General features: G+C 46.1%; 1 protein-coding gene across 3 annotated transcripts in view; it reads left to right on the forward strand.

Annotated features, from left to right (window-relative positions):
• Positions 1–7,378: 7,378 nt before the first annotated feature.
• The window catches only part of LOC114587773 (uncharacterized), a 32,871-nt gene continuing 15,294 nt past the window's right edge, over positions 7,379–24,955 (forward strand). The window contains exons 1-5 of one of the 3 annotated variants that reach the window (XR_013391176.1): positions 7,379–7,581; positions 12,500–12,675; positions 12,802–12,878; positions 16,509–17,054; positions 22,236–22,565. Coding sequence is in view for 2 of the 3 variants with exons in the window: in XM_028712495.2 (XP_028568328.2) it covers positions 12,611–12,675; positions 12,802–12,878; positions 16,509–17,054; positions 22,236–22,565 (1,018 nt within the window). In the remaining variant the exon portion in view is untranslated. The remainder of the gene's footprint in view (positions 7,582–12,499; positions 12,676–12,801; positions 12,879–16,508; positions 17,055–22,235; positions 22,566–24,955) is intronic. The other 2 variants (XM_028712495.2, XM_028712494.2) reach the window with 2 other exon arrangements.

Below are 24,955 nucleotides of genomic sequence, written 5' to 3' on the forward strand. Positions count from 1 at the left end.
TTCCTACAGAGGGTGTTGGGACTCCTACGCCTAGTCCTGGTTTGGAGGGACCCAAAGACTCTTGTGGCACTGTAAATACTAAGCCTTTGTGAACTGCAGACTGCTTCCCTCTGATGACAAGTTCCCAGTTCCTTATTCAACACACAGCTACATTATTATATCATCTAGATAGCTCGGTTGGTAGGTAAAGGTAAAGGACCCCTGGACAGTTAAGTCCAGTCAAAGGCAACTATGGGGTTGTGGCACTCATCATGCTTTCAGGTTGAGGGAGCCAGCGTTTGTCCACAGACAGCTTTCCGGGTCATGTGGCCAGCATGACTAAACCACTTCTGGCACAACAGAACACCATGACGGAAACCAGAGCACACGGAAATGCCGTTTACCTTCCCGCCAGAGCGGTACCTATTTATCTATTTGCACTGGCATGCTTTCGAACTGCTAGGTAGGCAGGAGCTGGGACAGAGCAACAGGAGCTTACCCCATTGTGCAGATTTGAACCTCCAACCTTCTGATTGGCAAGCGTAAGAGGCTCAGTGGTTTAGACCACAGCACCATCCGCATTCCTTGGTTGGAGCATGGTGCTGATTCTGCCAAGGTTGGAAGTTTGATCCCTATAAGGGATAGCTGCATATTCCTACATCGCAGAGGGTTGGGCTAATGTAGTTCTCAACCTGTGGGTCCCCAGATGTTGTTGGACTACAACTCCCATCATCCCTGAGCTCTGGCCTTGCTAGCTAGGCGTGATGGGAGTTGTAGTTCAACAACATCTGGGGCCCCACAGGTTGAGAAAGGCTGGTAGATGATCCTCAGGCTCTCTTCAACTCTATGATTCTGCCCTATGGGCAGCTTGAACAAGGAGCTGAAATTTATATGTGTTGGTATTTTGTGTTTTATAATTGGGTTATAAGGAAAAGAATAGATATGGTAAAATAAAAAGGTGAATTGCCTGGAAGCCTAAATCCAGGTTTGGGGCAAGTACCCTTTGGTGAGAGAGCCCCAGCAGAAATTTAAAATCACAAAACATGCAGCAAAATAAAGCATGGAAATATAGACTGCTGGACCTTTAAAATAGCCTCTTCTAAGTTGCTTCCAAAATTCCCCACTTCCCTTATCATAGAAAGAGACCACGAGTTTGGTAAGTTAAAAATGGTTTACTTGCAAACAAATCAAAGGTCAGATTCAAGTGCTTTTCCATACAGCAGCAAGAAAAGGCAGGCATCATGACTTAGCTTCAAAATGGTAAATATTTCTAAAACAATTGTATAGAAACACAAGGCTTGCTTAAGCTACACAGTTGAAGCTTGGAATATCCGGTTTAGATATCCTTACTGGTAGGGTTCACATAGTGGAAAAGAAAGAGAACAAATAGGTTGGCAATGCTTCCTTCCGAGATGAGGGGGTGTAACCTAGCTAAGTCTGGTAGGACAGCTTACTCTATGGTCTTAACCCCTCATGCATTAATCAGAGTTAAGCCATGGTTTTCCCAGTAGTGATGTATGGAAGTGAGAGCTGGACCATAAAGAAGGGTGATCACCAAAGAATTGATGCTTTTGAATTATGGTGCTGGAGGAGACTCTTGAGAGTCCCATGGACTGCAAGAAGATCAAACCGATCCATTCTGAAGGAAATCAGCTCTGAGTGCTCACTGGAAGGACAGATCCTGAAGCTGAGGCTCCAAGACTTTGGCCACCTCATGAGAAGAGAAGACTCCCTGGAAAAGACCCTGATGTTGGGAAAGCACAAGGAGAAGGGGACGACAGAGGACGAGATGGTTGGACAGTGTTCTCAAAGCTACCAGCATGAGTTTGACCAAACTGCGGGAGGCAGTGGAAGACAGGAGTGCCTGGCGTGCTCTGGTCCAGGGGTCACGAAGAGGCGGACACGACTAAACGACTAAACAACAACAAAAGGAAAAGCAGGACATTCCAGCATCAAATCAGAATCTGGAATGTCTTCTCTAAATCAGGGACGTCTTTCGAAAACAAGGACACTTGGAGGGTCTGCCATCCCCATTCCTGTGCCTCAGAGGACCTCATGAGGCTGTGCTTCCTAGAAAGCAGCGGTCAACACCAAAGGGCAACACCAAAGATGAGGGCCAGGAGTCCCAGGGATACACCCCTGTCAATGTAGGGACATCTCGGTTACTGAGACCAGACTTAAAAGTTGTGTCCAATGAAGTCATCCTGCTGGTGCAAGAAATTATGCCTGTACAACATGTTCTCTCCCCTGTTGCCTCCCTGCAATTTGCTATGGGGCATCCCTGGCCCTTGAACTTGCAGATTCTACCCAACAGGATGCCTTTGAATCTGCAAGTTCAACGGCCAGGGACGCCCCATAGCAAATGGGTGTAGCCAGGGCTGGCAGCTGCACCCCTCCAAATCAAATAAAATACTTAACTAACTGACCAATTGTGTTACATAGAATCATAGAATCATAGAGTTGGAAGAGACCACAAGGGCCATCGAGTCCAACCCCCTGCCAAGCAGGAAACACCATCAGAGCACTCCTGACATATGGTTGTCAAGCCTCTGCTTAAAGACCTCCAAAGAAGGAGACTCCACCACACTCCTTGGCAGCAAATTCCACTGTCGAACAGCTCTTACTGTCAGGAAGTTCTTCCTAATGTTTAGGTAGAATCTTCTTTCTTGTAGTTTGGATCCATTGCTCCGTGTCCGCTTCTCTGGAGCAGCAGAAAACAACCTTTCTCCCTCCTCTATATGACATCCTTTTATATATTTGAACATGGCTATCATATCACCCCTTAACCTCCTCTTCTCCAGGCTAAACATGCCCAGCTCCCTTAGCCGTTCCTCATAAGGCATCGTTTCCAGGCCTTTGACCATTTTGGTTGCCCTCCTCTGGACACGTTCCAGTTTGTCAGTGTCCTTCTTGAACTGTGGTGCCCAGAACTGAACACAGTACTCCAGGTGAGGTCTGACCAGAGCAGAATACAGTGGCACTATTACTTCCCTTGATCTAGATGCTATACTCCTATTGATGCAGCCCAGAATTGCATTGGCTTTTTTAGCTGCCGCGTCACACTGTTGGCTCATGTCAAGTTTGTGGTCAACAAGACTCCTAGATCCTTTTCACATGTACTGCTCTCAAGCCAGGTGTCCCCCATCTTGTATTTGTGCCTTTCATTTTTTTTGCCCAAGTGCAATACTTTACATTTCTCCCTGTTAAAGTTCATCTTGTTTGTTTTGGCCCAGTTCTCTAATCTGTCAAGGTCGTTTTGAAGTGTGTTACAGATAACTCGTTTCTGCCCACCACAAACATAAAGCTTGACCCTCCAAAAAATCCTGGCTACGCCCATGTTCACAACCCTTAAATTTAATTTTGTTGCAAGAACCTTTTGTAAGCCGCTTTAAGAGCCTTTTCCTTCCACAACAAGAGAGAGCTTTCGGATGCCAATCCCTAGAATAGAGGCTTCACCTCTCTTTTCCAATGGACTCTGGACTACGCTAGCAATTGGAGTTACAGTGGTACCTCGGGTTACATATGCTTCAGGTTACATACGCTTCAGGTTACAGACTCCGCCAACCCAGAAATAGTGCTTCAGGTTAAGAACTTTGCTTCAGGATGAGAACAGAAATCGCGCAGTAGCAGCAGGAGGCCCCATTAACTAAAGTGGTGCTTCAGGTTAAGAACAGTTTCAGGTTAAGAACGGACCTCCAGAACGAATTAAGTACTTAACCCGAGGTACAACTGTATTCCTATGGGAAGCTTGAGAAAAATAAGTACATTGACTATGGGTGATTGTTGTTGTTTAGTCGTTTAGTCGTGTCCGACTCTTCGTGACCCCATGGACCAGAGCACGCCAGGCACTCCTGTCTTCCACTGCCTCCCTCAGTTTGGTCAGGCTCATGTTTGTAACTTCGAGAACACTATCCAACTATCTCATCCTCTGTCGTCCCCTTCTCCTTGTGCCCTCCATCTTTCCCAACACCAGGGTCTTTTCCAGGGAGTCTTCTCTTCTCATGAGGTGGCCAAAGTATTGGAGCCTCAACTTCACGATCTGTCCTTCCAGTCAGCACTCAGGGCTGATTTCCTTCAGAATGGATGCGTTTGATCTTCTTGCAGTCCATGGGACTCTCAAGAGTCTCCTCCAGCACCATAATTCAAAAGCATCAATTCTTCAGCGATCAGCCTTCTTTATGGTCCAGCTCTCACTTCCATACATCACTACTGGGAAAACCATGGCTTTAACTATACGGACTATGGGTGATATGATCACCTTAATGCTCTTATTAATATCGTCCGTAAAACAGTCACAGTTGGGCTTGTTATACACGAAACAATTACTTCTCTTCCCTGTCAGTTGCTGCAATCTCAGATCAGGATGCAGAGCTTTGCTGCCTCTTGCTGGGCAAAGGAGAGCATGGCATTCTGATGGAGGCAAAGGCCTTTTCAACACAGAGCTCACTTAGTAACACTCAAAGGGTCACAACCCTCTCAAAATTCATTTTCGGGGTAGGAACCACACAAAGTTTCCTGTCCCCCAGAGCTAAAAACTGCTTTCCAGCTAATGCAAAAAGGCTTTCTAAATTGGTCAACTGTGCATTTGCCATATCATGTTTTTGGGCTTATCCCATTTCCCCCTATCTCTTCGCTCCTCCTCTGGCTGTGAGGGATCTTAGGAGGAAGGGGGGCTTGTCACCACTGTCCCCCAAAATCTGCCATGAAGCAGATGTGTAAATTTGCCTAATGAAGGGCCATTTTATCATGCTTGGTGGACCTGTTTTTAAAAAAGCTTTTTTTAGCAAAATTGACTGGAAAAATTAGAGGAGTGTCAAACCAGAAGGTTTATAGGGAATGGAAAATATTTAAAGAATATTTTAAATCGTACTGTACGAACAATAAGATCCTCGCAGAAATAGAGCGATACTGGTAAGCAAGAATTACATAAAATATAATATTGGATTATACACACACACACACACACACACACACACACACACAGTGGTACCTCGGGTTAAGAACTTTATTTGTTCTGAAGGTCCGTTCTTAACCTGAAACTGTTCTTAACCTGAGGTAACACTTTAGCTAATGGGGCCTCCCGCTGCGCCGCGATTTCTGTTCTCATCCTGAAGCAAAGTTCTTAACCCAAGGTACTATTTCTGGGTTAGCGGAGTCTGTAACCTGAAGCATTTGTAACCCCAGGTACCACTGCAATATGAATCTGTGCAAGGAATACAGATAATATAAATAGTATAATGAGAATTATTGGAAGTTATATATTTTAATTTGTCATGTAAGTGTAATATATTGTATTTGTTTATGTTTGTTTCTTTATCTTTTCTTATTTTATTATTTCTATCCATTTGTAGTGTTTTCTGTTAAAGATTTTCTAAAATAAATAAATAAAGCTTTTAAACTGTGATACAAATGCACACATTGATACAGAAAATTTTGAAGGTTAATGTTCAACTGAAACCAGAACTCCTGCTGGGATTAATTAGTCCTGCTGGGACAAATAGATATACAACTAGAAAAAAAGTATAACAGATTACTGCAATATATGATCACAGTGGCAAGACTATTATATGCACAAAGATGGAAGGGCTTGTTATTACCTACTAGGGAAGAATGGTTATTTAAATTAATGGATTTGGCTGTGATGGCAAAGCTGACATGTTTAATTAGAGAAAAATCATTGTTGACATTTATTAATGATTGGAAGCCCCTAATGGACTTCTTAAGTAAAAAGAAAAATGAGCTTGTAGTATCTGGGTTTAAAGTTTGAAAAAAGGATGGTTTATGGAAAGTAGGAGAGTTTGATGCTATTATGGAGCAAGGGGTTTGCATATATTTATAAAGCTGATAGACAGGGAATTGCAAGTCTTTTCTTTCTCTTTTCTTTTATTCCTTTTTATTTATTTTCTTTCTTTTAGTTCAGGCTTCCTCAACCTCGGTCCTCCAGATGTTTTGAGACTACAATTCCCATCATCCCTGGCCACTGGTCCTGCTAGCTAGGGATCATGGGAGTTGTAGGCCAAAAACATCTGGAGGGCCGAGGTTGAGGAAGCCTGTTTTAGTTTTTATGTTTAAAAAATGTTTGGTATTTGATGTTAACTTTTGTTTACTGCTTTTTCTTTGTAGGTTCTTCATGCGTTAATAAAAATAATTTTCAGTGAAGAAGAAAAAAGATCATTCATCCTGATTTGTTTGTTTCCCATTATTTGTGCTTTCCACACTTTTCAGTCCGTTTCCCCCTTCACTTTTCACATTGCAAAAAGTCCATTTTTAAAAAAGTGGATTTTTCATGCTAATATGGCAGAGTTCTTTAATACCCATTAACTGCACAAACCTAAAGATCTGGTCACATGAAGCCCTCCTGCAAAATAGTGATATGTCCTTTACTTCCTTTAAAAAAATATATATATTATTTTATTAACATATAAAACACATACATATACATTTACACAATACACGTACACAACACACTACCTAATTTTCATAACAAAAAACATACCTACATTACTCTATGCCACAACTGCTGCTCGAATTTTACTAGTTAAAAAGTGGAAAACGCAAGAATTACCAATTGTGGAAGAATGGCAGATGAAGATGATGGATTTTGCGGAGCTAGCCGACCTGACCGGAAGAGTCCGTGACCAGAAGGAGGAGGAGTATCAGGAAGAATGGACAACATTTAATGATTATTTAGTTAAAGTTGTTAAGTTAAACTAATTGGAAATAGCTTGCAGGTATTACATTGGCTTAGGATTCTGTATAAGTTAAGTGATGAATTAATATGTTTAATTTAGAATTGAAAAGATATAAGGATGTTAAATGATTAAGTTAAGTTTATAAGAACTCTGATTTGGAAAACTGTTAAAAGGATACGCATTGAAGTTCAACCAAGGGGAAGCGAGGAAGTCACTTAACAAATGTTAATAAGTGTAATTTTAATAAGGTTATGATTTATGTTTGTTTGCTTGTTTGTTTATAATTTTGTGAAAATCAATAATATTTTTTTTTGGGAAAAAACCCAAAAACTTTGCCGCCGTAGTTGCATAATTTAATATTGGTCTGATCCTTCCTGTCCTTTACTTCCACCAAACATCACAAACCAACGCACGCACCGCGGTTCTGGCAAGCAGGAAATTAATTCGTGCTCGTACCTAAGAAAGCGTTTGCAACCCGAGGCCGCTGCTCTCGATGCCCTAGAGGCGAGAAGACGCGCTGCAGCGACCGGGAGGGATGCGCGCAGGGTGCGGGGGGGGGGGCTCGTATCCCACAGCCTTGCGGATTATCCGCTGCTGCGCTCTGCCATTGGCCAGCGTCTCTGTCTGTTTCCCTCTCCCCCGCCCGCCCCCGTCCTCCGCATCACTTTCTGCCGGGCAGGAGGAGAAGGAGGGTAGCAATTCGCGTTGCCTTGGCAACGGCCCATGGTCCCTCCTCTCGCTAACTGCTGCTATTTCGGGCAGCATCAGCACCCAAGGTTGCTCCTAACCTCCTTGGCTCTGGCTGCTGCTGCTGCCGCTGCTTGGCGGGGCCTTCCTGGGAGGTTGGGGGACCCGAGGCCGGGGGCTGCTGCGAGCCAGAACAGCGCTGGCGGCGGGGGCACCCACAGAGGTAAGGAAAGGGCGCCCCCTCCTCTTCCTCCTCGCTTCTCTTCCCCCAGCATGGCGATGATGGATGGAGGATCAGCCCTTCTAATAGGATTCCCGGGTCTACTCTGCAGGGCTGGGGAGGGAAGGGGTAGCGGGAGGACGAGGAGAAGATAAGTAGCCGGCCTGTAGTGCAGTGGGTTAAAGTTGGCTGTGGGGCTGTGGGGGGAGGGGGGAGAACCAGGTGGCTGCCTGCTGGGAGGGTGATGGATGGAGATGGGCTGGGTGGGGGTGGCTGCTGATGGGAGGGAAGGAGGAGAGGGAAGGGATGAGAGGGGGGGCGGGGAGGCAGGGGCAGGTGAGTGGATGATGTCAAGAGATGGATAGGACCTGACAGCCGGGCGGGGAGGGGTGCTGGGGACGAGCGGAGAAGGATGTGACAGGCCAGCGAGGAGACGGGTGACTCGTTGGGTGCTGAGTGGAAGTGACAGGGCACTTTCCGGCAGCGGGTTCAGTGGCAGCAACCCCCCACCCCCACGAAACCACCTGCTTAGTACCTGCTGCAACCCCAACAAGGGGGTTAACTAGGCAGACAGCTCTAGGTGCAGAGTGGGGGTGGGATTAGCCTGGACCTTTACTCCAGGAGCATGGCTAGGTAAGGAGCAGATCCTGACACGGAGTTATGCCGGAATTTCCCACTCCATATCCTTTAACTGCTGATCCTGGAACAAGGGAAAGAGAAGGGCTGTGATTTTTCAGCAGAGCCTTCGCTCCCTGTTTCCATCCTTCCACCTGACTAAAGGTAAAGGGACCCCTGACCATTAGGTCCAGTCGTGGCCGACTCTGGGGTTGCGGCGCTCATCTCGCTTTACTGGCCGAGGGAGCCGGCATACAGCTTCCGGGTCATGTGGCCAGCATGACTGAGCCGCTTCTGGCGAACCAGAGCAGCGCACGGAAACACCGTTTACCTTCCTGCCGGAGTGGTACCTATTTATCTACTTGCACTTTTGACGTGCTTTCAAACTGCTAGGTTGGCAGGAGCAGGGACCGAGCAACGGGAGCTCACCTCGTCACGGAGATTCGAACCGCCGACCTTCTGATTGGCAAGTCCTAGGCTCTGTGGTTTAACCCACAGCGCCACCTGCATCGTGACTAGTTAGGTGCTAAACCCAATCTCTCTTTTCTACTGCTCAGAGTGTTTCCTTTCCTTGGGTCTCCTGGGATCAGACAGCTTTCTAGAGTGTTCCCCTTATAAATTCTGACAGGAACTCCTTCCTTTTGCAGAGGTCCCAGGACCCAGTAGTAAAACTCTATCTCCCCTCTCCCCTTCCCCCAAACAATTGCCTCGGTTCTGAAATGGGACCAGTGATCCTTTGCCCTTCGCATGATGATATATGACTCAAGAGGATGAAATGGACTGGGGTGGTCTGCAAGAGATGGTCTTTCTCTCTGAGCCCTCGCCATACATTTGAAGTGCATTTAGATCGCACACACCCAAAAAAACATGGGAACTGTTGTTATTCCAAGGGTACTGGGAATTGTAGCTCTGTGAGGGGCAAACTACGTTTCCCAGGATTCTTGGGAGGTGGTATACATAGGTGATTAGCCAGTAAAATGTCAGATGGAGCACAGCACTGGTGAGAAGACATGCATGTTGAGACAAAATATTATTAGATGCAATGTTGGAACTGATTGTTGTAGTTGTCACTAAAGAAAGAGATTTGTGATTTTAGAATCACTGTAAAACTGATAACATTCAAGATACTGCAGTATTTGCTGTCAGAACCTCAGAGAGAATCTTAGAAATCAGGTATCAGTGCAGATATTATCCCATGGGTTCTAGAGACAGAAAAGAAGTGAATTTGCGTGTTATTGTTGCTTTACATGAATCAGCTATGTGGAGGTTTAATGCCCATTTTGCATCAAGCATACTCTGGACTCAGGCAGGCTTTCTAGTAACACATAACTCTTCAGCAAGCATTCTGCAGGGTAGTTCATACAGCTCTACTTTATGGGGATTCAAAATGGGCATTTAAATTTCAAATTGTCCAGTCTTAGTGGTTCAACAATAGGTTTAATCTTATAAATATAATAATATTACTTAGCCTATGAATAATTCCCATGCATTCTCAGTAATCCTGACAACAGCCTTGTCCAGTAAAATAGTGTTGTTATTATTCTCATATTGCCAGTGGGGTGGTACTTAACTGTGTTTTATGGCAGAGGTGACACCTGAGCAAAATATTTCCGGGATCAGGGCTTTGTCTCATGGCCACACACGAGCTCTCTCAGAAGGTGATCTAACCAAAGATGCCATCTACTACTGAACATGCTCTAGGATGATTCAAAAAGAGGTAGTAAGCCATTCAGAAAATATTATTGTCATATTGTATAAAAGACAGCATGTTTTGTCTCTCATACTATAGGTACTTTTACCATTTTAAATACTCCCTTCCAACTCCCTTCACACAAAAAACTTATCCATTGGAATATTGGCTTCTCCCTGACATGCTAGCTTTCAGTGTGCAGGGTTGAGAAATTTTTTCCCAGTGAGAGAGCAGTCCAGTCCTGACAAAAGCTTCCCACTTGGCTCTGCTGATTGTTCGGCCCCTTTCAGATGTTATTTTAATGCGTAGAGAGGGGGAAAGTGAGATTGTGTGTACTCAGCTGTGCCACACTTTTCACAGGGCACTTCCAAATACCCTGTTTATTGAGCATTCATCCTGATTTGTTTACAGGGCGATTTGACAACACCGGCTATTTCATGAACAGTCGTTCTGGGTTTTTTGTGGGGAGGTTCGATGAGGTGGTCTCAAAACCTCTGAAGCAGTAACAGTGATAATGCCTCTGCAATTTGCCCCACCCCCCAAAACAACTTGGGGAAATATAAGAAAAATGAGATAATAGTGCCTCTACACTGGCCTTCCCGCACCAACAGCTTTGGAACAATTCATGCTGTATGACATGCAACATAAACAAAAAAGGATTTCCACATCTCCTCCTTACCCTTCTATTCAACTGATGCTCTTCTCTGGTTGCTGCCTGCTCAGTGTTCAAAATTAGGCAGGTGCCAGGTGTATTTCACACCTGACTATCGGCCATTGGAACCAAGTGAAGATGCCTGGGTGCCAGAATGGCGCCTGACATCTCCACTGTCGGAGATCCTTGGATCTGGACTGTTTTCACACACTAATACCCCATCCTGTCAAATTCTATCCGTTATATTTTATCTGCACAATTGGAATGATTTTCTGGGGGGGAAAACACTTTTACTGTGCAGCCTGTGTAGGAGCAGTCACTGTTAAGAAAAAGGGGTTGGGAAAAGCTGATATATATGTGAACTGTCATTGGATCAATTAACTTTTCTTCTTTAAGTGCTCAAAGCTCTTAACCGAGCTCAAGATTGTCATCTGAACTAGCCAGATGTTTAACTGATAATCACAGTCAGGCCATCATTTGAAAAATAAGACTTCAGAGCCGCCTTGCCCCCAAATGGCAACTACACATTCTGTTTTGGCAGCTACAACCTTGATTTAAGGAGACATTTGGCGCCTACCTTATATATCTGAGTTTCTAACACTGTGTCTGCTGCATGTGGCAGCAAACAAAACAAACGTAGCAGCAATGGGTTTCATTTCTTCCTGCAACCCCACCTTTTCAAAACGACCATCAGGCAGCTGCCTGCCACATGGCTGACAGGCAGCAAAATGAGCCAACAGGCAGTTGCCATGCTTGCCCTTGACACACACCCCACACATTTTTTTAAAGTAGCTGCTGACTTACCACTTCATGTGGCTGGCAGAGAGCAAAACAAAACAAGCAGAGCAGCAAAAGAATGGCTCCTACGCTTCACACCCGCTTTCCAAAAACTGCTCCACGGACAGGGCCGCTGCTTGCTCCACAAGGCCAGCAGGCAGCAAAGCAAAGAGGAAGCAAATAGGCTAAAGCACTTCCCCTGCTTTGTTAAAAAGCCCTCACCCATGGACAAGAAAGTGTCTCCCCTTTTCAATAAGCCCTTCCATGTGCATTTTCTTTTTCATGGTTTGATTCATTTTTCCTGAAACGCTTTACAATTGGTTTTTTTTTACTGAGCGGAGTAATTTCAGGTTTCGTTTGTAATTGTTTATATTTGCGATATAAGGTAATGTAACAATACCAATCTGATGTGATTTCTTTTTTGTGTTCTTCGGCTATCTAGATCCCAGTTTTCTTGGTGATAACCTTGTAAATGTTGCAAACAAACAAATAAGCCATACCTTCCACTTCTCTGAAGGTAGAGGGCAGGGCAAGAACCTCCTCATATTCCCTTCGGGTACAGAGGGGATTTGTTCAGGAGAGTGTGTGTCACCAGGCTAGGCACAGACCACCTGCTTTATAAGGCAGCCTGTCAGGGGCTTGAGAAGCCCCCTCTTTCCCCTGCTTTTCTGTGGCTGAACAGGCGGGAGTGTCAAGCACTTGGCGGTCAGGAGAAGGTGTTCCCACAAGCACCCATTTGAAGCTGGACTAGCCAGAACCTCTCTTTCATGGGGCCTTTCAACGCTCGCTGGGCCATGGGGACTCCACGCCACACCTTCTTTCCCCCTCCACACTGCTTGGTGACCTTGCTTCACATCCTCCTTGAGTGCTTTTTGTCGAACGACCCTTGCTTTCCAAAGGTGGGATTTATACTCATTGCTCTGCTCATTTTTGCCTCTGGCCCTGAACACAACTGACGTGTGGCCCCTGGGAGATTGTACCAAAGGGAAGGTGGCCCTCCAGCTGAAAAAGGTTCCCTGCCCCCTGATGTTATGGCTCTCACTGGGTGGTTTTCAGCTAAGCAGGCCTATTGGGGTTAAGGCGCCTCAGTCACATTTATTTCAGTGGGTCTAGTCTGAGTAAAAACTTAGTCAATGCACAAAGCATACTGGAATCTGAGCTGTGTCACCATTTGTGTCTCTGCACAGGACAAAGTGAGGCAGCCTCTGGGGACCCTACGAAGCTCCCCTGTTGGATGTGGGGGACTGAGCTTGGGTCCCCGAAGTGAGATCCCTGGCTGCGCTGACTGTGGGGCAGTCATGGGGGGTGCTGGCCCCCATGTCCACGACTGGGGTTCAGAGAGGATCGAGCCCTGTGGCATCAGGTCAGTCCAATGCACTACTCGTCCTCCGCCTGAGAGGGCTGATCAACTGAAGTGGGGAGCGAGGGAATGGAGGAGTCTGCCTTCCTGAGAAATACTCACCTCTCATTGTTGTCCCCCTTCCAAAAGCTGCAGCACAAGACAAAGCCCCCAGGTGACTTGTGAGGCTCGTATTCCTGCAACAGAGACCACCCCAGCTGCAGGAGGTGAGTGTGGAGGGAGTTTGGGTGTTGTTATAAATAGGACACCCTATGGTGGGGGTCGCAATTGGCAATTGGTTTTAATGGGGTCCTTTTCAGCCCAGTAAGTGCAGAATGGTCAGCAATACTGGCTCTCTAAGACCCCATCTGCACTGTACATTTAAAGCAACATTATAGCACTTTAAATATCAATGGCTTCCTCCAAAGTAACCTGGAAACTGCACTTTCTTAAGGGTGCTGATTGTTGCTATTCCCCTTATTCCTCTCACAGAGATACAATTGTCAGAGTGGGTTAACAGTCAATCCCTGCTTTGCAGGAAACTCTGAAATTTGTTGCTCTTAGAGGAATAGGAATCTCCTAAAATTTCTCAACACCCTTAGCAAACTACAACTTGCAGGGTTCTTTGTGGGAAGCCATGATTGTTTGAAGTGATATGATGCCAGACCCTCCAAGTGTCTCTATTTTTCAGGGACATCCCTGATTTAGAGAAGCTGTCCCAGTTTCCGATTTGATCCCAGAATATCCCACTTTTCCTTAGGATGTCCCTATTTTCATTGGAGAAATGTTGGAGGGTGTGGAGTTTTCCAGCCCCTGAACCATCTGAAGGCAATCCTGTATAGGGAAGGATTTTTTAAAAATGTTTGATGTTTTATTATGTTTTTATATATGTTGGAAGCTGCCCAGAGTATCTGGGGCAACCCAGTCAGATATGTGGGGTATAAATAGTACAAAATTCACAATGGAATGGGACGTCCCTATTTTCATCGGAGAAATGTTGGAGGGTACGTGATACTGCTTTGAATGTGATAGTGCAGATGGGGCCTAATTCCCACTCAAACCAAGATGGAGGCAAAGGACTCTATTCCCTCCACCTTGTAGGCTTTGGTAGAGCTCTTCCTTTCGAACCCGGGTCTGCAAAGTAGCACCTGTGTGTGAGAAACAAAATGCCCTCTTGGGACTTGCTCCTCCTAATATATTTTAAATCGAGGAGTGAGCTTTGTTTTGTTTTTGATTCTTTTGTTTTTTGGGGGGGTTATTGCTTGTTTCCCCCCTCTGCGTGTTTTATTTGTTTTGAGGGTGTGTGTGGTTGGGTTTTTTGTGGGGAGGAGTCTAAGCATTGCCAGTTTTTCTTCTGTGAAATGGGTATGTCTGTGGTGCCCACAACCATTTATTGGATTTCGGGTCCCTGTCCCCCCAAAGGCTGAGTGAGGACCTCTGCTTGAGGGCCTTCTCTTTACCATTTCCTTGTGCCTTGGCTTGCATGTGAGGATGAGGAGCTGAGGTGATTTAAGGAAGAGCACTGCCAAAGCTGCTTTTGCTGCCCAAGCCGAAAGGAAGGACTTAGAATCCCTCACCTGCCTCTCAGCTTGGGAGAACATCAGTGCCTACTCTGGGAACCAGAAGTAAAGTGGATTGCAGGGGGTGGAGATTTGTCCCCTGTCTTTCCCGTTGCTCATCCCTGAGTTAGAGTTTGTGTGAATGCCACCATCAAGTCATGCTAGCAGGAGAACCTGCTCTCCTCCAGTTGAAGCATGCGTGTAAATAACGGGTTGCCTGTGGCGAACAAGAATTCCCTGAAGCCTTTAGAAAAGACCGTGCACACGCTTTTAAAGCACATCCATGGCAGGTTCTTTTTCTCCAATAATTCTGGGCCCTCTAGTTTAACCTCACATGAGTTACAGTTCCCAGCGACCCTTAACAAGCTATTCCCAGAATTCTTTGAGGGAAAGAATGTGCTTCAAATGTCCACCAAGCCTTTGGACATCAGATATGACAGGCAGGCTAGGGAGACATTTTGTGGACTTGTGCACAGGGCCGTGCCAGGGCTGAACTTTGCTGTATGGTCCAAAACGTAGCGCCGCCGTTCCCGCCCAGCTTCACCAAACGAAGCACTGTAAGGCTTTCTAAGAACATGTGCCCATTGCGCATGCTATAACGTGACCTCCTTTGTCAGAGCTGTGGCGGTTTCTCCTGCCTTTGCAAAGTTTGAACACCCCAAATGTAATGGTCAGAATGGCAGCCTCTCTCCTGAAACACAGGCAAAAAGAGAGAAAGTTTCGTCTTGTAGAATAAAACCCATGCTTTTTGACTTAAAAAATATTTTTCTGGCAGTAGAGTCAAGACCAGGCATAGGCGAACTTGGCCCTCCAGATGTTTTGAGACTACAATTCCCATCATCTCTTATCACTGGTCCTGTTAGCTAGGGATGATGGGAGTTGTAGTCCCAAAACATCTGGAGGGCCGAGTTTGCCTATGCCTGGTCAAGACGGTCTGTTTTAATGAAAGAGAACTGTCTGGGAACCATTCTGTAAATGCATAGGTGCCAACTCCCTGGGGCCCCAAAGTGCCCAAGCACCCACAAAATTCCCCATGAAGGGACCGGGCACCCCCAAATTTCAGTCCCAAGGCCATGCACACTGCATGGCACCCACAGCCCTGGGCACCCATGGTGGCAGGGCCAAGCTGGCACTCCTGTGTAGAAGAATCGTCCCTGTTTATTATAACACAGCACAACTACATTCCACATTATTTAGGATTACCTGGAACAGTTCCTTCGCAGCCACAAATACGGCAATGTGTTGCAATCCCAAAGCAGTGCCCTCAATCCTACCCCCAGGGGAAAATCACAACGCCTCATCTTCAACTGTGGTCATGTCTGATGCTCCTGAGGAAGGATTAAAAATGTCCAAGGTCTTTGTGGCAAGGGGAGAACTTCTCTGAACCCAAAGGGCCCCAATGAGATATCAGAATAGGAAATCATGATATACCTGTTACCAATGTATCCAATTCTGTTTTGCAGTCAATGGGTATCTTGGCTCCTGCAACTGCTCCAAGCAGACGATTCCAGAATATTAGTCCTTCTAAATGTATGAATGGCTAGTTTATAACGAGTTTATGGCCTTGCATTCCATAGCAATGCCTCATCTTGCCTAGAGCTGAAATGGGTATTTGAAATTCACTGAAATTTCCAATTTCACCATTTTTACATGTGCATTTGGAATGTGACATTGTGCCTCTGAATTAGAACTGTTTAGATTTGCTGGCATCTCTTGGTGCTTTTGGCAGGCATTTCTTTGTTTATTTACACATATATACTTCGTTAATACCAGCTCCACTAGATTATTAAAGCCGCTCATGACATACATCCATAATACAGTATAAAGAAATACGAAACCACATAAGCTGTCAGCTGTCAAATACTAAACACCACAGCATGCCATCTATCAAATCTTATTAAATACTAAATACCATTACATGTCACCTACCAAATACAATCAGATACTAAATACTATTGCTTGCCAACCATCAAATACTAAATCCCATTGCTTATTAGCTGTTAAATATTATTGACTACTAAAAAAAATTTAAAATGTTGCATGCCAGTTATTAAATGAAGTACTAAATACCATTACATGTCACCTAGTTCCAAATAATACCAAGCAGCGTCAAATATCATAGGACGTCAAATGAAGATATCAAATATTGGGTGACTTGTTTGGCAAATGAATATTTGACTAGATTTCTGCAGAATCTGGAAGAGATTTTGTATGGCGGAAAATTTGTTTCAGCCCTAATCTTGGCTCTGAAAGGTACTGTCTTGCTGCCTGTCTTTTATTTTCCTTCCACCTTTTCAGTGAATGTCGTAGTAGTGGTGGACGGGAACTGCATCCTGCAATACACCCATCGCCAGTCACCTTGCTCCTGCCTTTCTGATGGGGAGCCTCTCCTGTCCCGACGCCCTCCGCCAACGTACGGGGCTGTGCCCCCCAGCCCCACTGTCCCCAGGGGCCCAGCTTGCGGCCAAGAAGCTGGCCCACCCCCATCCCGCAGGACCCGTGGACTCAGCGTCCGCTGCTGCACCAAAGCCTGTCTGGGAGACGAAGAGGAACATGCCGAGCAGCACCTCCACCGGGGGCCACCCTGCAGCCGCCTCACCCCAGTGCCCTTGCCCTGCAGCCCCTCTGGCCCCTGGTTTGGAGTGGGGTCTCTCAGTGGGGGCAGGCCGGGGGCTCGGGTCGTGAAGATCTGGGACCGACAGCGATGCCCCTTGCTGGAGGAAGGGGATGTCATTGCAAAGGTGAACGGGGCTGACGTGCGGGACCTGAGCCCGGGAGAAGTGGAGAGTGTCTTGCAGGAGCATACGCGGACAGGAGATGTGATCCTTCTGGTGGAAAGGAAAGGTGAGCAGGGCCACCACGAGGTTTTGTCACAGCCCAGGGCAGATTCAAGTTTCGACAGGCCTTCTCCCTCATCTTATCCACCTGCTGGGCATCTCGCTACGCAACAGTAGCGCATGAATGGCCAAGGGTTTCCAGGATTATCTTGGTTTGCCAATTCCAACGGCTCCTATAACAATGCCGTGCTTGTAGCCCGTTGGAAATCGATAAAAGAATCAGACTGTCTCGCCAGAGTGGTGCATGCTCTAGTTATCTCTCGCTTGGACTACTGCAATGTGCTCTATGTGGGGCTACCTTTGAAGGTGACCTGGAAACTACAACTAATACAGAATGCGGCAGTTAGACCTACATTGGCTCCCAGTACGTTTCCGAGCACAATTCAAAGTGTTGGTGCTGACCTTTAAAGCCCTAAATAGCCTCGGCCCTGTATACCTGAAGGAGCGTCTCCACCTCCATTGTTCTGCCCGGACACTGAGGTCCAGTGCCGAGGGCTTTCTGGCGGTTCCCTCGCTACGAGAAGCCAAGTTACAGGGAACCAGGCAGAGGGCCTTCTCAGTAGTGGCACCCGCCTTGTGGAACGCCCTCCCACCAGATGTCAAAGAGAAAAATAACTACCAAACTTTTAGAAGACATCTGAAGGCAGCCCTGTTTAGGGAAGCTTTTAATGTTTAATATGTTACTGTATTTTAGTGTTTTGTTGGAAGCCGCCCAGAGTGGCTGGGGAAACCCAGCCAGATGGGCAGGGTATAAATAATAAATTATTATCATTATTATTATTATTATTATTATTATTATTATTATTATTATTATAAAAAGCAACTCGCAAGACAACGGAAAGGGATTAGAAGCAAGGCACTCATCTATGAATGTCTGCCCTGCTCTCTGCTGCTGGCTGAGGTGCTCAGGCATGTCCTTAAAAGTTCAGCAGACGTCCGTCCCCCCCCCCAGGTGTCTTTGTGCCCCTCCGCCAGGAAGAGAGGCCATGGCTCTTCCTCCAAGAGTTTTGCCTCGCTCAGACAGGTGCTGCTCCTTCAGCAAGAGAGGCGGGTTCTGAGTTTGCCTTTATGGCTAACTTGGCTGCGGCAGCCAGGGAGCAGCATTTCGGGTCATTGGATGCTGAGTGACAGCCGGATAGAATTCAAAGCCCCTGTCGCAGAAGAGGCAGTAGATAGTCCTCAAATAAATGGTTAAAATAAACAAATAGTTGTATTAATTTAAAAAAAAAAGAAATCACGGAAATGTCTGAGATAATGGTGCTAATGATAATAATAAGCTGGTGTTGTCAAGTGACTTCAGTGGTAGCCGTGAGACCAGGGTGCCTCAGTTCAAACTGGACCTGTAGTCACGAAACCATGGGATGGGGCAGAGCAGATACACACTTTATATGGCACTGATTCTCCAAGTGTCCCTATTTTCCAGGGAAGTCCTTGATTTAGAGAAGTTGTCCCGGTTTCTAAATTGATCCCAGAATGACCCACTTTTCCTTAAAAAGGTAAAGGTAAAGGACCCCTGACAGTTAAGTCCAGTCGTGAATGGCTCTGGGATTGCGGTGTTCCTCTCGCTTTCAGGCCGAGGGAGCCGGCGTTTGTCCGCAGACAGCTTCCGGGTCATCTGGCCAGCCGCTTCTGGCGAAACCAGAGCAGCGCACAGAAGCGCCGTTTACCTTCCCACCGGAATGGTACCTATTTATCTACTTGCACTTTTTGGAGTGCTTTTGAACTGCTAGGTTGGCAGGAGCTGGGACTGAGCAGCAGGAGCTCACCCCGTTGTGGGGATTCGAACCGCCAACCTTCTGATCGGCAAGCCCTAGGCTCAGTGGTTTAGACCACAGCGCCACCCGAGTCCCTTTTCCTTAGAATGTCCCTAATTTCACTGGAGAAATCTTGCAGGGTATGGAGCTATCCAACTCCTGAGCCATCTGAAGGCAATCCTGTATAGGGAAGTTTTCTTAATGTTTAATGTTTTATGGTGTTTTTATATATGTTGGAAGCCACCCAGAATGGCTGGGGCAACCCAGTAAGATGTGTGGGGTATAAATAGTAAAGTTATCATTATGGAATGGGACATCCCTATTTCCATCAGAGAAATGTTTGAGGGTGTGAGTGCCACAGTATTATCTCCTCTCTCAGTAGCAAATTCATGGCAGATGTTGAGGGCAGATGCACTAGGTTGAAAGACCTGTTACTCAGGACTCTCAAGCAGGTATACGGTTTATACGGTTGTTAAAGTGTGAAAAACCAGGGCTGACCCAAAACATGTTGCTGCCCAAAGCATAGTAACAAATGGCGCCCTTCCCACTGCACCCCCCACCCCTCCAAGTCAAAGTGTATAATACCCAAGGCAAGCTAAGTTAAAGATAAAAATGCAATGATAATACATTAGGAGATAATGAGTGGAGATGGTTTCATTTGCAAGCTGACGGAACGATTGCACTGACGGAACAATCAGAAGAACGCAACGTTAAATTCTCTCGAAATGTACTTCCTGAGATGTTCACTCCATCAAATGGTTGAGCTTGCCCTGCAAACAACCAAATGATCTTTAACAACAGCAAAAAGAACCCCAACTTTTATACACGGAGTGAAGGGGGGGAAATCAGAATCGTTTCTTACAATAAAGAGGGATTGTATATACAAACACTCCAATCATAAACCCTTCCTAGGCCAAATCCTGTGTACCCTATTTTTCAACACAAGCCATAAGCCCATCGGGATGGGGCGGGGCAAGTGGTTAGGTATGTGGTGGTATTATTATTATTATTATTATTATTATTATTATTGAAGTGCTGATTTCATGAATTTTTTATTTTATAGATTTGCTATGTTTAGTTGGTTTTTTATATATAATATTTGGCCATTGATGAAGACCTTTGTGCCAAAATGCGCTTGGTTTATGTTGAAATATAATGTCCAGGATTTGGTCTGTTAAGGATTTGTTATTGGAGTGTTTAAGTAGGCACATCTATTGTGATTCATGTTTAGCGTATTTATAGCAAGAAGCCGCCATGTAAATCCTGTACTTGGAGTCTGTGGTTTAGAAAGTAGGAGGCCACTGTTCCCTTAGCCTCAAACACCATCTTAGCATAGGGATAACAATACAGCGCCAGCTTGCTGTAATGCGCGCAGAGATATTTTCTCTGTAAGTGCTATAAAAATGCTTTATTTGTGTATACATGCAGCAGAGATCAGATCCAATATTTGTTTGTAAGCCATCTTAATTTGATTGTGAGTGTTGACCTCACAGGCTTGAGGGAAAGGTGGGGCATAGATGTGGGAAATAAATAAACAGCTTGCCTGTGGCACTTGCACCATCTCATTCCATGCACTAAGCGCAATCGCAACCAATAGTGATTTCTGAAGGAGGCTCACATTTTCCCAAGTACAACGTAGTGTCCTTGGGTAAATTCTCAGGAAATGAGACAGCCCCGTCTCCCAACCAAAGTAGCACCTCGAAAGAAAGATGTGCAGCGAGATCAATGAGAATTTGCTGGGCAAAAAAACCCAAAAACCATCAACATCATCTGATTATACAGAAAGTAGTGTGAAATCTTTTTTTCTTAACTGAAGTTCAACAAATCCAAAAATGCTGACTTCAACATCTGATTCCCTCCCCCAATCAACATTTGAATTTCAGACTCAATTTTTTACATCAACATTTGCAATTTAACTTTTGCTTAGCGTGTATGTGTTTTTTTAAACCTATTGAAGGGTGGGGTTTTTTCCATGATTGGGTAAATAAATGAATTATTTTAGTACAAAATGTATTAAATGCCACTGTACATCAGCTGTTAGGTACTGTCAAATATTGATTGGTACATGTAAGATACTGTCAAAGCGCTGTCTCTTCCTGCATGTCAGCTGCCAAATACTGATGGATACTGTAAGTCTGACAGCTACTGAAAAGATCACTGGATGATGAACGCTAATGTGGAATATCAAATATTCAGTGAACGTGCACACATGCTGAGGGCTGTGATCTGAACAGGCATGAAGTCATAAACTTTGCTGAGGCAGGCCTGGGTCTGGTCACTGTTAGATGGATTTAGATGAGTAGGAGAGGATATTCTATTTAATAACTAACCTTCCTTTTTTCATTTTTGTGAGCATGCAAATATCTATTTTAGCTGAGTTAAAATCACCATCCGTCCACAGCTTATCTCTAGAAGCTATTAGGACAAGGTTGCATAACCTTCTAGAACAATTATGATATCCAAGGATGCTATAGCCAGGCTTGGATTATCTTTTTCCTGTTTTATGTTTCCCTGTTAAGAAAGAAATCACTCTCAGACCATTTAGTAAACAAGAAAAATACAAGGTTTACTCACATCAAAAGTATTGCCAGAATTCAACACATACAGTGATGAAAGTCAGGGAGGCAACAATCGTTAAACATCCTAGAGTCTCTTGTCTGTGACTATTTAGCCACCATGCAATCTGTGATTTGCCTGCAGATCCACAGTCAGTACCTGGATGGCAGGCCACTTGGGATCCACATAGATCCCACCTTAATTGAAGAAAAGTAGGCTATAAATGTAATGAAGGAACTCTTGCCTGTCAAAATTCACACAGGATAATTTTAGAGGTGCAAATTCATTTCAGCTGTAACAGAAAGACACTACCTCTTACAAAATGAATGTCATGCTTAGCTGCATTGTTGAAAGCCACGGCCTGTTTTTTCCTAGCAGTTTGCCAAATGGACTGACCAGTTATACACACAAAATACCTGTAACTGAAACAAATGTGAATTACCAGAAATAGGGTGTGATTCTGATAGCTAGAAGTGGATATACAGTCGTACCTCTTGTTACGTCAGTCTCCGGTTGCATTTTTTCAGGATAGGAATGCGGCGAACCCGGAAGTGTATACTTCTGGGTTTTGCTGCGTGCTCATGCGCAGAAGCGCTCTGCATGTTTCACACATGCACAGAAGCGCTCTGCGCACCTTGCGCTTGCACAGAAGTGCTCTATTGTGCCGCACACATGCGCAGAAGCGGTGCTCTAGTTGCAGACTTTTCGGGGTGCAAACAGCACCCCGGAACAGAACGAGTCCATAACTAGAGGTACCACTGTACAAGCTTGAGGTGAGGGCTTGCTAAGCACTGCAAACCCCAGAGAAATCACTGTGGTATGTGACGGGGTCTGGTGTCGGTTCAGACCTACTCAACCCTACCTTCTTGTCCCTGCAGGTCATCATTCCCGGAGACATCCCCAGGAAAACTGCTCTTTCAGACGAGAACACCTCTTGCCTGATTCTTGCCACAACAAAGGAGTTTCCCGAGATACTCCTAACACTTGGGGAGCTCCCCCGGCTGACACTTTGGCTGTGACCAGTTTTGTGGGCCCCGAGCCCCGGGATGTACTTGTGTGTCCTGCCCGTTGTTCCCAGAGGCTGAGGAGGCCCCGGCCAGCGGGAGGGGCTGGGGAGCCCACAGGAGGTGTGGATGGCCCCAAAGAAGACCATGGGTGCAACAGCGGCGTCACCATAGCAACAGATGGAAGTGGAGCTGTGAGAGCAGGTGAGGCTGTGGGAAAAAGCACACCCCCTTGCAGCAGGGAAGAGCAGTGGTGGCGGGTGCCCATTGGGACTGGTTGGGTGGAAGGGGAGGAGCCCAAACAGTAGGTGGAGCCAGAGCCAATGACAGACAGAGCCAACTCATTCTGGCTTTGGCCCCATCCTCTTCCCCACTGAGTTCCACAAAGTCAACACTGAGACTAAAGACTCAGATATACAGCTGCAAATAAAACGCTTTAAGTGTGTCTGAAGTGCAATATACAATGTGACACTAGATGGCGATGGGGAGCCTTATAGAAAATTCAATGTATTTTTAAAAACACTTTTAGAAAAAAAGCATTTTCAGAACGGTTTTTATATGTGTGTAAAAAAGGTAAAGGGACCCCTGGCCATTAGGTCCAGTTGTGACCAACTCTGGGGTTGCGGCGCTCATCTCGCTTTATTGGCCGAGGGAGTTGGCGTACAGCTTCCGGGTCATGTGGCCAGCATGACTAAGCTGCTTCTGGCGAACCAGAGCAGCGCACGGAAACGCCGTTTACCTTCCCGCTGAAGTGGTACCTATTTATCTACTTGCACTTTGATGTGCTTTCGAACTGCTAGGTTGGCAGGAGCAGGGACCGAGCAACGGGAGCTCACCCCATTCACGGGGATTTGAACTGCTGACCTTCTGATCGGCAAGCCCTAGGCCAGGGGTCTGCAACCTTTAAGACAAAAAGAGCCACTTGGACCCGTTTCCGAAGGGGGAAAAAACTGGGAGCTGCAAAACCATTGCAACATTTAAAGCATGCGCGCCGCTGCCCTCCGATCTGACAGCAGGCGGGAAGGTGACATCGGGACGGTGCGTGACTAACGCACGCACCGCCCCCATGCGACGTCACAGCCAGTACAGCGCCGCCACAGTGGGGAGTGTCGGGGCGCACAATGCGCCTCCTCCCCTCGCTAGTATCCGCCCCGGAGCCGCGGCAAAGGTGTAAAAGAGCCACATGTGGCTCCGGAGCCGCGGGTTGCAGACCCCTGCCCTAGGCTCTGTGGTTTAACCCACAGTGCCACCCGCGTCCCACTATACGTGTGTAGATTCCACCTAAAAAGGAGGATGCAGACCGGCAGAGCCACTCTCTGGGGTGACTGTAAGTAAGAAGGCAGGCAGGTGGGGGCTTGCTGAGGGCAGACACATGTTGGTGGGGCCCCATTCACCCTAATGGACCTATCTCTACAGAGGAATAGTTTGTGCCTACCACTGCCGCCACCCCTCATTCCAAATTTTGCATTCAGTCTGCTTCAAATGGTTTCTGCATATCTGAGTGGCATGTTTTAATGTGCTATTCATTGAAATAATTGCTTTAATACAGAATCAGTGAAATAGCACGTTTGCTCTTTTATCTTTATTTGTTAACCCCACTGTGTTGTTCTACAAATCCCTCAAGGTGGTTCACAACATGCCGAGAGCAAAGGCGAATCTAGGGGAGTGTGACCGGTTTGGGTGCTCCGGGTGCAGAGCTTCTGGGCTGGGGCACCACAACTATGACATCCAGCGGAAGGCAAGAGGCAGTGGGGCACCGGATGTTGGTGTCAGGCCGATTGAAATTTGAGACGCGGAGGTCCGCCGCTGCCAAGAGACATGGGAGAACACAAGATCGCAAAATCCCACGTCAAATTCAGCTGCTTAAAGGCAGCATGCTAAAGAAAGTTAAATAACCTAAAAGCAGCCCAACCACATCACCTCAAATTGAAATCAGCCATCCTCGCTCTCTCTTGCTTCGAAAGCTAGCTGAAATAAAAAGCTGCCCCCCTCTGAATCAGACTGAAAGTTAAAACACAGCAAGTCTTTGGGAGGGAGTGGCATTCAGAGCGGTCTGTGCTGCAAAGGACCTTCTCCTCGTTGCCATCAGTCTAGTTGGGTAGAAAGGGGGGTTAAAATAGGGTCCCATCTAGAAGATATTGTACACATATTGTAAAAGGCTGAACAGAAAACGGTGGCACCCAGCAACCTGAAAACTATGGATTGCTTTGCACTGAATAGAATCCCTATTCAGTGGAAACTTCCAAGCTCCCCTTTGATTTGTGGGTCAGCAGACACTGCCTGTGCCTTTCTAAATTTCCCTGCTATTCAGTTTCAGAAAGCTGAACAGCTAAGGTGTCAGATGCTATGGATTATGTGGACTGTTCATACACCCTTTCTTTAGATCAGGCATAGGCAAACTCGGCCCTCCAGATGTTTCGGGACTACAATTCCTATCATCCTTGACCACTGGTCCTGTTAGTTAGGGATTATGGGAGTTGTAGTCCCAAAACATCTGGAGGGCCGAGTTTGCCTTTGCCTGCTTTAGATCTTCCTAAGCATTTAAGGATCATGCCCCTCATCAAAACTACATCATACATTACATTGGAAGCCTA

This window comes from Podarcis muralis, chromosome 17 (assembly GCF_964188315.1).
Source record: "Podarcis muralis chromosome 17, rPodMur119.hap1.1, whole genome shotgun sequence".
Classification (NCBI taxonomy): Eukaryota; Metazoa; Chordata; class Lepidosauria; order Squamata; family Lacertidae; genus Podarcis; species Podarcis muralis.